Source organism: Natator depressus, chromosome 3 (genome assembly GCF_965152275.1).
Source record: "Natator depressus isolate rNatDep1 chromosome 3, rNatDep2.hap1, whole genome shotgun sequence".
NCBI classification, from domain to species: Eukaryota; Metazoa; Chordata; order Testudines; family Cheloniidae; genus Natator; species Natator depressus.
Genome location: NC_134236.1, coordinates 148414881 through 148428818, shown reverse-complemented (window position 1 = coordinate 148428818; position 13938 = coordinate 148414881). Strand labels below are relative to the sequence as shown.

At 46.9% G+C, this 13938-nt stretch overlaps 1 protein-coding gene across 9 annotated transcripts in view; it reads right to left on the bottom strand.

Annotated features, from left to right (window-relative positions):
* The window catches only part of LTBP1 (latent transforming growth factor beta binding protein 1), a 366969-nt gene that overhangs the window by 158583 nt on the left and 194448 nt on the right, over window positions 1-13938 (bottom strand). For all 9 annotated transcript variants that reach the window (XM_074949024.1, XM_074949018.1, XM_074949020.1 and 6 more), the window contains one exon: window positions 11620-11691. In XM_074949024.1, the coding sequence (XP_074805125.1) occupies window positions 11620-11691 (72 nt within the window). The remainder of the gene's footprint in view (window positions 1-11619; window positions 11692-13938) is intronic.

The window sequence follows — 13938 nt, the reverse complement described above, 5'->3', positions numbered from 1 at the left end:
ATCCGAATGATAGCACTCTGTATTGGAAATGACAGGTTTCAGAGTAGGAGCCGTGTTAGTCTGTATTCGCAAAAAGAAAAGGAGTACTTGTGGCACCTTAGAGACTAACCAATTTATTTGAGCATAAGCTTTCGTGAGCTACAGCTCACTTCATCGGATGCAAATTGGAAATGGTCATGTCTCACTGTGAATCAAAGGAACTATCTGTGGGATGCATGTATTGTGATATGAAATTATGCATCTTGTAGGTCGAGGGATGAAAATCAGTCCCCTTGTTCCTGCACCGGTATTATGGTGCCTAGAGTGACCATCTTGAATTTTTGGGAGCATACAAATTTGTTGAGTTTTCTGAGGTCTAATATTGGGCGCCAACCTCCGTTTTTCTTTTGTGTCAGAAAGTAGTGGGAATAGAATCCCCTCCCTCTGCGATGAGTGTGAACTAGTTCCACAGCTCCTAGGAGGAGGAGGTGTTGTATCTCCTGCCTCAGAAGGTGCTCGTGGGAGGGGTCCCTGAAGAGGGACAGGGAGGTGGGTTGGGTAGGAGGGCGGGTAATGAATGGGATGGAGTAGCCCGATAAGATTATCTCTAAGACCCAGCGGTCTTGTGTGATCAGCTCCTACACATGATGGAAATGGCGTAGGTGGTGGCCCAAATGGGCACTGTATCGCTGGTAAGATGGGGAGGTCGTTCAAACCCTCGATCAAAGGTTCTAAACTGTGGTTTTGATGTCGTTGATTGAGGTGCCAAGGGTTGTTGATGTGGTTGTTGGCATCGAGGTGGTCTGTTTGTATTCCCACTTCGTAGGGTCTGGAGTGAGGTCAGGCATAGGGAGATTCCCTGGGGCGTTGGTAGGGCTGGTACCTCTTCCTCTTTTGAGGTGGTGTATATATGCCCAGTGTTCACAGCGTGGCACGCGAGTTCTTCATAGCGTGAAGGGTCTCGTCTGTTTTGGCAGAGAACAGCTTGTCTTTGTCAAAAGATAGATCTTCTACCTTCATCTGGAGTTCTTTGGGTATGCCAGAGGATAAGAGCCATGAGGCTCTTCTCATTACGATTGTCGTGGCAGTAGTGCAGGCTGCCGTGTCAGCCATGTCTAGGGCTGCCTGCAGCACCATTCTAGATATTAGCTGTCCTTTGATAAGCACAGTTTTGAGCTCAGCTCTTTTGCTCTCCAGGAGGTCAGCAGAGAATTCAAACAGTTTCCCATAATTGTCAAAATCATATTTAGCTAGAAGGGTGCTGTAATTTGCAATTCAGATATATGTACACCTGACTGCACAGTAGGTCTAGATGTCTGTGCTCTTTATCTTGTGGCATGGCCTGATTTTGGAATTATTTGGCTCTGTGATTTGCTGCATCCACAACCAAAGAATTGGGCTGTGGGTGTGAAAAAAGAAAGTCCATGCCCTTTGTGGGTAAGAAATATTTTCTGTCAGTCCTCTTGCATGTTGGAGGTGCAGCAGCAGGTGTTTTCCATATTGCCTCCACTGGGTTTGAGAATGGCCTCGTTAATTGGGACAGCAATTTATGAAGCAGAGGAAGGTTGGAGTATCTTCAGTAGTTTGTGCTAATTCTCCTGAACCTCCTCTTGGGGAATGTCCTGGCTAGTAGCAATTCGTTTACATAAGTGCTGGAATTGCTTAAGGTCATCAGCTGTCGTGGGCGGAGATGGCATTATCGCCTTGTGCAGAGAGGAAGAGGGATTGTGTGCAAGGCGCACATCCTCTGTCTCCATCTCAATCTGAGGTGCTTCTGTGTCTTGCTCAGGGGCCATGGAAGTAGCGGGTGCTGGCAATGTGGGTGGAAAGCGTACGTCTCCCCTTCGTGGAGAGGAGGTCCTAGAATAATGTGACCTATATGCCGCCCATGGGTCCCAAGGTGGTCATTGGATTGGGAAGGGCACGGGGGGGGGGGACATCCATGGTTGTCTGTACCACTGGCAGGGCACCTGAGAGTGGCGGTGCTTAGGTCTGAGCTGTTCCCCATCTTCCTTTTTGGAGTATGGGGGAGATTGGTGAAGAGAGAAGATGTCTTCACCCTGGTCATCATTGTCCGAATCTGTGAAGGTGGACAATGCCACAGGGGAGGTCAGTTGGGTACCAATACGTGACCAGTGTGGTACCGAGGAAACGGTAATGTCTGTCTGAGTCAGATATTGTGGCAGTGCTGGTATCGGTGTGAGGTGGAGTGGCAACCATTTGATTTATGCATCGATTTCATCTGCACCGAGTGGTGCTTTGCAGTGCTGTTCGCGGGTGCTGCATGCAAAGTCGGTGCTGTGGGCATTGGCAGTGCCGAAGCCGCCACCAGTGCCGGGGGCAATTGTATGATCCATGCTGTGTCAGTCGCTGTTGCGCCCAGTGCCGTGGAGGAGTCTTGAGAGGGTTTGTGTCTCGACTCCTTGGGCTTTGGTGCCGTGGCATGGCTGGTGCCAGAGGTACCAGGAGAAGCATAAGTACTGGCTCTGGGGTCCATAGGCACCGATGATAATGAACTTGCAAGGGACCTCTTCTTTTTATGTGGATCCCCCTGTGGAGAATTAGAAGTTCACTTCCTCTTCTCCTGAGAGGATGGAACGGTGCTTCTTGTGGGCTCAGACCGCATTGGGGAGTCTTTGGTGGAGGACTTTGTGGTTGTCCTTGCCAGATCCTGCGTGGAGAAATTTCTCCATGAGGATCATCTTGAGCCTCAGATCCTGTCACGGTGGGCTCTCGACTTCAGGTTGCCACAGTGGGTGCATTTCGATGGGATATGCTCCTCACCGAGGCACCTCACACACTGTAGGTGCCCATCGGACCTGGGTATTGCCTTGTGGCAGAAATTACATCTTTTAAAGCCAGGGGAGCCTGGCATTATTGTTAAAGAAAGTGGTGTGTTCCTGAGGGGAACACAGGAGAGCGAAAAAAAACCCAGCAGGAGGAGGAAGAGAAGAAAGAAAAAAAATTTTTTTTAATCAACTAACTAACACGAAAGAAAACACTAAAACGTTAATTTATGCTAGCTATTTTCTGTTTTTAGGAGAGAGAAGTGGCACTGTTCTGAGCTCCGTCTTTGGCTGAGGACAGTAGAAAAGGAATGGAGGCGGTTAGGCTGTGTGCGCACTGACCTTCCACTGCAGCGTGGGGCACGGGTCACTTGCTGGAGGATTCTCTGCACCTTGAATTCTTTAAACCACGATTTGAGGACTTCAATAGCTCAGACATAGGTCAGGGGTTTGTTACAGGAGTGGGTGGGTGAGATTCTGTGGCCTGCATTGTGCAGGAAGTCAGACTAGCTGATCATAATGGTCCCTTCTGACCTTAAAGTCTATGATTCTATTTGACAGCTGGGGCACGCACACAGCCCAGCCAGGCACTGCTATTGAGGATGTCCAATCAACTGGGACACACTGTCATCTGGAGTGGAGCACCCACAGGGACAGCACTCGAAGAAGTGGTGTGAGTTGGGTACTCTCTGGGAGAAAAGTGCACTCCCTCTTGGCTGCCCTGAACACGATACCAATTTTCAGAGAGTTGTTTGGCTGTAGAAAGGGCTCTGAAAATACATTCCGAGCATTGCTCGCTCAGGCAAACTGTTAGTCCCTTCTACCACGTATGACACATGGGCAGCAGCAATTTCAGAAAGGGTGTCATAAAAATAAAGGGAAGGGTAAACCCCTTTGAAATCCCTCCTGGCCAGGGGAAAGCTCCTCTCACCTGTAAAGGGTTAAGAAGCTAAAGGTAACCTCGCTGGCACCTGACCAAAATGACCAATGAGGAGACAAGATACTTTCAAAAGCTGGGAGGAGGGAGAGAAACAAAGGGTCTGTGTGTCTGTCTATATTCTGTCTTTGCCGGGGATAGACCAGGAATGGAGTCTTAGAACTTTTAGTAAGTAATCTAGCTAGGTACGTGTTAGATTATGATTTCTTTAAATGGCTGAAAAAAGAATTGTGCTGAATAGAATAACTATTTCTGTCTGTGTATCTTTTTTGTAACTTAAGGTTTTGCCTAGAGGGGTTCTCTATGTTTTGAATCTAATTACCCTGTAAGGTATCTACCATCCTGATTTTACAGGGGGGATTTCTTATTTCTAATTACTTCTATTTTTATTAAAAGTCTTCTTGTAAGAAAACTGAATGTTTTTTCATTGTTCTCAGATCCAAGGGTTTGGGTCTGTGGTCACCTATGCAAATTGGTGAGGCTTTTTATCCAACATTTCCCAGGAAAGGGGGGGTGCAAGTGTTGGGAGGATTGTTCATTGTTCTTAGGATCCAAGGGTCTGGGTCTGTAGTCACCTAGGCAAATTGGTGAGGCTTTTTACCAAACCTTGTCCAGAAAGTGGGGTGCAAGGTTTTGGGAAGTATTTTGGGGGGAAAGACGTGTCCAAACAGCTCTTCCCCAGTAACCAGTATTTGTTTGGTGGTGGTAGCGGCCAATCCAAGGACAAAGGGTGGAATATTTTGTACCTTGGGGAAGTTTTGACCTAAGCTGGTAAAGATAAGCTTAGGAGGTTTTTCATGCAGGTCCCCACATCTGTACCCTAGAGTTCAGAGTGGGGGAGGAACCTTGACAAAGGGGTAGTCCCAGACAGTCTTCTCATATGGTGCCAGAGTGCTGAGAATCAGCAACTGAACCAGTTAGATTTAACCAGTTAGGCAGCAAAGAGGACCTGATTAAGGAGAGGAATTCCTGATTACCAGATCAGATTGGGGCCAGGTAGCTAATGGGCTAATTAGCCCATTAACAAGGAGACCGGATAAAAGCACACACCCCACCCGTTGGGAGACAAAGTAGTTAAACTGAATGACTGTATAAATAGTATGACAGCATAAGTATGTAAGAGGTGGAGAGGTGAAGCACTGTAAATAAACTACACAGTGTATGTACAATAGGAAGGTCTCTGAGCAGCCTGTGGGAGAGCAAAGAAGATGGGGGCAGAGGGTGCCTGTCACACAAGGGGGCTTGTCTGCGATCCTGCGTTTTTCTATGTAGATGGAGAACTTGATGAGGGAAGCCGATGGAAAGATTTAGTAGGTAGGGGGAGGGAGGAGACGTTACAATGGCTGGTTGAACAGCAGAAGGAAATGCAGAAGACCTGGCAGACCTTCTAGAATTCCCACCATTTGAAGAGACAGTCCTTGCTCACCTGGCAGGTTGAGCAACAAAAAAGCCTGCAGATAATTTATAAGGGAGCAAGCCCAGGTGCAGTAGCAACTACTAAAAAAAAGGGTGGTGAGTCCTGCAGCAGGGATCGGCATTAGGGCGCAAGGCAAGAGGTAGGCCTCTGCAAGACGGGCTAGGGGGAAGACCCTGACGCAGTTTTAGTCACATTTGAGAGTGGCTATGATGGCAGGATGGGATAAGAAATTCGGGCCCTACAGCTTGCAACCTATTTGGCAAGGGAAGATCAGGCAGCCTACATAGCTCTCAGTGATGAGCAAGCAAAGGACTACAAAGTGGTTAAGGTGCCCTCCTCAACTAGGTGCCTTTCGACAGAAAAGTACTCGCAAAAATTCTGAGCCACTAGACGGACTGGGAGATTATGGCCCGAGGCTTTTGCCCAAAAATGGAAAGACTGGGCTACTTGTTGGCTGAGGCCGGACACCTAAGGTGTGGCCGATACTATGGACACTGTCATTTTAGAATAGTTCCTTTAGAGTCTCCCGGACAATGCCATGCCTATGGGTCAGACAGCATCAACCAGTCAGGCTAGATGTCGCAGTTAAACAGAGGAGTTTGTAAAGGTGGACATTCCCACAGGGGGTCAGCAGTTTAAGGGTCTGGATGGGTGAGGAAGACCAGAGAACCCATAACTGTTAAGGGTGCCAAGAAGGAGGAGGAGGAACACCGAAGGCATCTCAGGAGATTGTGTGCTACCAGGAACATATAAAAAGAGACTGCCCATATATGGAGCAGTCTCTACCTCCTTCTTGACCAGACCATGCTCAGCAGGATGGGGATAATCTTGAGACAGCCAGTGTGCTGAAATGAAGATCCTGTCTCCTTTGCAGATGCTGAGAAACCCTGTAGCTAATATCCAGAATGATTATACTGTCATATGCACAATCCGAACCAGTCAGATAATCTCCTGGACCTGGTTAGGAGCATCTTGCTACTAAATATGTACTATTTGTATGTCTGACAAGGGGCTTGGCCTCGATGTGCCTTGCCCTCATCTCCCTCACTTCTACCCAGGTTCCCTGTCAGGAAGTTGCCACCAACATGTGGCATCTCTTCCTGCCATCTTCCTCTGTTTCCTCCTTTTTCTGTGCCCCATCTTTCTCCAGTGGGAAGTCATTCCTGCCCTCATAGGTCAGACTGAAGCTCATGGCATTCCCACCACCTTCCTTTTCTAGTGGTCCCAGTCTTCTGACACATCTGATGCCTCTAGCCCTCATCCAGAGCAAGGGACATGGGCAGTGCTTTTGTGTCAGGAATTTGGCAGCACGTACCCCAAAGCATCTGACAGAGAAACTCAGATTGCAGTTCACATCCCCCCAGTGACAGAGGCAGCAGTTTTTGAAGTGTATGTTATGTGCGCTTCAAAGCAGTTTTGTTTTGTTTTTTGGTATCACCATTTCTTTACTTGGCTGGTTGCTATATGTTTCTTTATCCTCGTGTAACAAAGTTCTTCTTCGAGTGCTTGTTCACGTCAATTCCAATCAGGTGCGTGCATGCCATATGCAAGGTCATCGGAAACTTCTCCCTTAGCAGCTCCTGTTGGGTTGGCTAGGGATCACCCTGGAGTGGTGCCTTCATGGTGCTCAATATATGAGCCTGCCGAACTGACCCCACTTCAGTTCCTTCTTACCTTCCATGGTGGCATTGGAACTGTGTTCACTTGCTCGCAAGCGCTCCCTTAAAACTAAAACTACAAAGAACTTGGCACAAGGTTAAGTGATGTTAATATAGTTGTTAGTAGTGGTTGGTGACCGGGATTGTTCGTATCCTGTCACCCCACCTAGGGCTGCGGGGCATGCCTCAAGCCCAGGGGTTTAAGTCTTGCGGTGTTTGCCGGAAGCCTATGCCCAATAGTGACCCTCACAACTCATGCCTTAGGTGCTTAGGGGAGGCACATCAGTTGCAGTGCTGTAAGATTTGTAAAGCTTTCAAGCCTGGAACCAAGAAGGAGAGACACTTCCGTTTAAAACAACTATTGATGGAAGCCGCACTCCGTCCTGCGACACCGGACCGCCCAGCCCCAGCCCCAAGTTCATCAGGGCGGAGCGCCCCGGCATCAATCCGTGACTCAGTGCCGAGGAAGGACTCTGGCAGGAGAGACCCTCGGCACCGAAAATCCCTGGCACCGCAGCAAGGAGCAGTGCTCTGGCTCTGCTCCACGTCACTGGTGCCACACAAGCGGCAAAAGAAGACAGACAGAGGGTACTCTCCTCAGAGGGCTGCGAGATCATTAGGAATGTATTGCTGCTCCAGAGAAAAGACTCGGCCACCACGCAGCAGGAACTCGTGCCATCGACTCTGGTGCCCCAAGCACCGTTGAGTCTGGCACTTAGTGACCCTCCGGCAGTGCCTGGTGGAGGTGTTGGAGCCGTTGGAGCCACCCTCCATGCCGGACACTTTTGGGGCTGCTAAGGACCTCATTGAAATTATGGCGCCTCTGCCGTTGACCATCAGAGACAAGCCTCCAGCACCGCCTAGACTGGTACCAACTAGAGGCAAGCCCGCGATGATGTGGCGCACCTTGTTGCCAGACCGGCACCGTTCCCAATCCGCATCCCCAGACCACCACTCCCCGGCACTGCCCACAGTACAAGTTTGCATGGCACTGGGAGGAGATCTGCATCTCCCAGGGTCAGCACCAATCTAGGACACCCTCAGAGGATCAGCACTGTCTCACGGCACTGGGGCACCGTACATGCAGCACTGGTCTCAATCAAGGGACAGCCGGCACCGATCCTCGATGCGGTAATCGTGACACCGATCCCCAACCTCTTCTTCACGGCACCGACTGTCGGCACAGGGGTTGTCGGCACTGCCTTGGTCGTCGCCCTCGGGTTCCTCGGCTGAACTGTTTAATTCAAGGCATGGTAGGCATAGGTCCAGGAAGCGCCAGAGAGATGTCCAAATGGCATGGCAGCCACAGTGACCACCCCCTGCACAATGGCCTTTCTGGACTCCCTGAGCTTACCACAAGGCCCAGGGTACCCCTTCGCGGGCCTCCAGGGTGGTGGCTTCGGGACATCACCCCTCCCACTCACCAAGGGATAGACCTGCCCCTCGGGTGATGGAAGCGACCCTCGCCAGGCTGCCCCCTCAAACTGCAGAGCAGTCAGGGGATGCGGCTCAAGTGCCACCTGTAGCCCAGGACACTCCCAACTGGGCTGGAACAACGGGGGAGCCTAGCACAGCCTAGGAACAACCAGGACAGCTTGAGGGCCACGAGGACCCTGTACCCCAGTTATCACCTCATCATCATCGCCTGGTGAAGCAGTGGCAGGAGCATCAGCCTCAGGTCCCCTGACCATTGACCACAGGGCTCACCAGGATCGACTCTGCCGCACTGCCCATAACATGGGCCTACAGGCAGAGGAGGTAACCAAATAGGAGGACCCAATGGTGGACATCCTCGCTCCAGAGGGTCCTTCCAGAGGGTCCTTCCAGAGTGGCACTGCCAATAATTAAAACAATCCAGAATAACAACAAGACCTTGTGGCACACTCCAGCCTCCATTCCGCCCATCGCCAGGGGTGTGGAGAGAAAGTACTTTCTCCCCCAAGGGATATGAGTTTTTATTCTCTCACCCACATCCCTGCTCCATGGTGGTCTCAGTGGTGAATGAGAAAGACCGCCGGGGCAACAGGCGCCAGCCCACAAGGCTAAGGAGGCCAAACACATGGACCTCTTTGGCAGGAAAGTGTATGCTGCTGGGGGCCTACAGCTGAGGATAACCAGCAGGCTATCCTCAGCAGGTATAGCTTTAACTCTTGGAACGCTATGTCCAAATACAATATACCCACTTGGGATCTCTATCTGGTCCTCTCCAGACTAATGGGAGCTCCATTTGAACCACTGGCTACATGCTCCCTTCTCTATCTCTCGTGGAAGGTACTGTTCCTGGTTGCCATCACTTCAGCCAGGAGGGCGTCCGAGTTAAAAGCACTAACATCCAACCTCCCCTACGCGATCTTCCATAAGGACAAGGTACAGCTCAGGCCTCACCCAGCCTTCCTGCCAAAGATGGTACCACAATTCCACATTGAACAAGACATTTTTCTACCAGTCTTCTATCCCAAGCCGCATGCCAATGCGCGGGAGCAGAGACTTCATTCACTAGATGTCCGGAGAGAGATCTCAGATGCTTCAGTTATAACACATCAGCCCCAACCATTCCAAATAAAGATCACTGTAGTTTTGATTTGGTGCTGACTGAGTGAGCTCATGACTACACTGAGAGCACAAAACTTTTCAGGAAATCGAATCGACTGTTCATACCAGTGACAGACTGGATGAAAGGCTCCCAGTCTCTTCACATGACATTTCATTATGGATCACGGCCTGCATCTGTTCTTGTTTCAACCTCGCCAAGGTTCCAACTCCGCCTATTACAGCACACTCGACGTGGGCTTAAGCCTCGTCCACCGCTTTCCTGGCCCAGGTGCCCATCTCTGCTTGAAGGATGTCTTAACAGAGACTTACTTAAGGCAGGTAGTCAACTTGTTCTTGTAACATACATTAAGCAATGAATTGCTCTGATTGTGCTGAGGAATTATTCTACCTTCACTTCTACACCAACATAACTAGGGCCCTACCAAATTCATGGTCCATTTTAGTCAATTTCATGGTCATAGGATTTCAAAAATAGTAAATCTCATGATTTCAGCTATTTAAATCTGAAATTTCACCGTATTGTAATTGTAGGGGTCTTGACCCAAAAAGAAGTTTGGGGTGGGGGGGAGGGGAGTGTCACAAGGTTATTGTAGGGGCGGGGGGGGGGGGTTGCAGTACTGCTACTCTTATTTCTGCGCTGCCTCTGGCAGGGTGCTGCCTTCAGAGCTGGGCACCCGGCCAACAGCCGCTGCTCTCTGGCCATCCAGCTCTGAAGACAGTGCAGAAGTAAGGGTAACAATACTGCGACCCCCCTAAAATAATCTTGTGACCCCCCCCAGCAACTCCCTTTTGGGTCAGGATCCCCAATTTGAGAAACGCTGGTCTTCACCATGAAATCTGTATAGTATAGGATAAAAACACACAGAAGACCAGAATTCACGGGGGAATATCAGATTTCACGGTCTGTGACGTGTTTTTTCATGTCTGTGAATTTGGCAGGGCCCTAAAAACAACACAGAAATAACTCTATTGAAGTCAGTGGAGTTACAAATGAGCTCAAAATCAGACTCATGGCCATTACTTGTCAACAGTGTAATGACACCATGGTTTGGTTACCTACTAAGCAGAAATTTAAAAAAAAACTTCATATTGACAGCGTGTAATTATTTCTCAGTGGACAGAAAAAACTTATATCGTACTGTGACTTAAATAACAAATTCTTAGGCAAAAAATAAAGCTTGCTTAATCTGAAGTTAAGGTTGAAAGAGCCTCCAGGAAAGGATCAGGAAAAGCTCAAGAAAAAAACATCCTTTATGAGAATGTTACAGTTTTCTCAGAAAAATGCAAATACTGGAAAACCTAGAAATCAAAGTGAAGATTCTATTAAAAAATATTACATTAGGAAACGGGAAACATCCAATTAAGGTCAAATTATTTCATAACTTTACAATTTGAATGTACTTATCTGCCTTATTAAAGGCTTGATCATGCACCCCAGGGCATGGCTGAGCACATGGAGCCCTGCAGAATAGTGCTCAATTCAAAGCCTGTCCATGTGGCAGAGGAGAGGCCTCCATAGCGTGGTAGTTCACGGCTACAGAGAAGGGAGGAAGGGAGCTTCTGTCTGAGGTCACGTCTCACCACTTGCTGCGGTGGTGATACCATTGGCTGAGCTGGCCAGTCTTAGCTCAGCAGGCCAGGCTGTGTTTGGGGGCCATTGTTCTTGTAGTGAAGCTTCTGGGTTTCTGTAGGGTCTTGCCTTGTGCCACCGGCAGGATTTAATTCAATGCCAATAATGGCTTTTAGAAAGCTATCCTGTGTTACCACTTCTGCCTAATTTGGTTTCTATTTATAGTTTCTGTTGATTATGTTTTGTGTACAATATATACACAAACATTTAGGAGCTGTTTGAATGATGGGGCCTGATTCTCCTCTCACATCAGTGTAAATCAGGAGTAACTAGGGAAAGGAATCCTTTGCCCTCCCCTTCCCCCATACTGCTCTGCAGATGCTACTGCAGCCTCAGGAAAGGTAGACTTAACATCCTTCAGCAAAAGAAAAAGTCTGAGCCTGATATTTTTCATAAAAAACTAACAGAAGTAAAATTTTATGAAACTACCCTTATATGTCATAAAAGACCAGTAAGGGTACAAACAGCTGTTTGCTTTGTAGTAAGCTATGCTAGACCGCTGCCAATATTTTGGACTCAGTTACACTCGTTTCTCCCAAGCACAATCAATGAGCCAAATTCATCCACGTAACTGCAATCAGTGGAACTAGGCCTAGGATTAATTTAGCCCAAAAGATTTACTCAAAACAAATGAAGTTAATCGTTGACAAATATCTTACCTTGACAAAAGGTAGCATTAATTCTCTTGTAACCTTGGGGGCATTCCACCATTTGGGTGTATCCAGGGTAAGCTGGGGGAAAAAAAGAAAACTATTGGTTAGTTATTACAATGTATGACACATTTATATGGAGAGCATCACAGTCAAATTACTATATAATTCTATCAAAAAAAGTTACATTTACATTTTTAAGGATGCATAGTTAAGTACTTAAAAGTCAGGAAATGCCAATATTTAGGTTGCACATGCAATCTGAACAGTGTCTCCTTCTGTGTATGCATTACTACAATTTTTAATTACTCAATCAAATACCATTTTGCAGATAATATGACATAACACCATGACAGGAATTCTTTGAAATTATGGCTTGTCTACATGGGAAGTTACTGCCATAAAAAGACAAGGGTATAAATCTCGGTGCACCAGCTTGCTACATGGCAACATCCCATATGGACACTGCTATAGCATGCTAAGCCCCACTCCAGGACTTTCACATCCTGACGCAATCCCTTAGGAAACTTTCTGTTTCATTCTACTCATTTTCAAAAATGAATGAATCATCCCTGCTGAAAATACAAATATCACTTTCAGGAAGTGGCCATGCTGGAAAATTTCAGCCTGGAAGACAATTGTTTTAGAAATGTTCAAGCTAATGAAATCAGAGTTGGAATAGGAACCTGAATGCAACCTTAACGATGGCAGTTGTTGCTGCTCCCACTATAATAAATCTGAACATATCTGAGATCCACTGAAAAATATAGTCAGTCATATATTTTATTTTTATAATAGTGCAACCATAATTATAAGAAAGGAAACAGACTTATGCTTTATCTTTTTAATCTTTTTGAGTTTTAAAAGACTGTCATTTGTTGGCTATTAATTATAAATTATCTAATGTGAATTATAAAGGATAACAACACAAAATGAATTCACTTTAGCCAAACTAGAAAGTTTTCAGCTAATTAATAGTTTGTTTCTATTTATTGACAGGTTTCACAGTAACAGCCGTGTTAGTCTGTATTCGCAAAAAGAAAAGGAGTACTTGTGGCACCTTAGAGACTAACCAATTTATTTGAGCATGAGCTTTCGTGAGCTACAGCTCACTTCATCGGATGCATACTGTGGAAACTGCAGAAGACATTATATACACACAGAGACCATGAAACAATACCTCCTCCCACCCCACTCTCCTGCTGGTAATAAAAAAAAAAGGGGGGGGGTGAGAAAACCTGTATTTGTGCTGGAAACGTCCCACCTTGATTTTCATGCACGTTGTAAGGAGAGTGGTCACTTTGGATAGGCTATTACCAGCAGGAGAGTGAGTTTGTGTGTGTGGTTTTTGGAGGGGGGTGAGAGAACCTGGATTTGTGCAAGAAATGGCCCACCTTGATTATCATACACACTGTGAAGAGAGTGGTCACTTTGGATGGGCTATTACCAGCAGGAGAGTGAGTTTGTGGGGGGGGGGGGGGCGGAGGGTGAGAAAACCTGGATTTGTGCTGGAAATGGCCCAACTTGATGATCACTTTAGATAAGCTATTACCAGCAGGAGAGTGGGGTGGGAGGAGGTATTGTTTCATGGTCTCTGTCTTCTGCAGTTTCCATAGTATGCATCCGATGAAGTGAGCTGTAGCTCACGAAAGCTCATGCTCAAATAAATTGGTTAGTCTCTAAGGTGCCACAAGTACTCCTTTTCTTTTTTCTATTTATTGTTTCTTTCCTCCAAGATATATTGTGAGGTTGATTTTCTAAGTCTAATCCTGAACAATAACATTATCTTAATTGGTAACAATAATATTATCTTAATTGGCACTGTGGTAATACAAATTAATAATAATAATAATAGTCTCAGATGCAGCTTCCCTGGATATATTTTAAGCAGAAATAGATCTGTTTCTTCATGGGTTGTGGGTTTAAAACATATGCAATTTTGATCTTTAAACTGGCTGCAATTTTTTGAATTTAAATGAAAAAAAAATTGGAAATGATATTTGTCACAGTGATGGGGCTAGCTCCACCTCTTTCCCCTTCCTGGTCTCTCTGACTGCACCACCTCAGGTGCAAGTATCATGCCTTTATCTATCGCCTTTAAGTATGCTGGAGTGAAATTATGTAATTCGCCCACTCTTAGACCAAGCCCTTGCTACTGTACTGGATATATCAACCTTCCTTACCCAGCAGGAACAAGCTAGTCTTGGCACCTGCAGTTATTTCCATTCAGGAGTCTGTGACCACTGGTATACAGGGACAAAACAGCCTTCTTAAAACCAAATCATTATTTATTTTAGCAGTACAGACTAATCATTGAGAGAAAAAGGA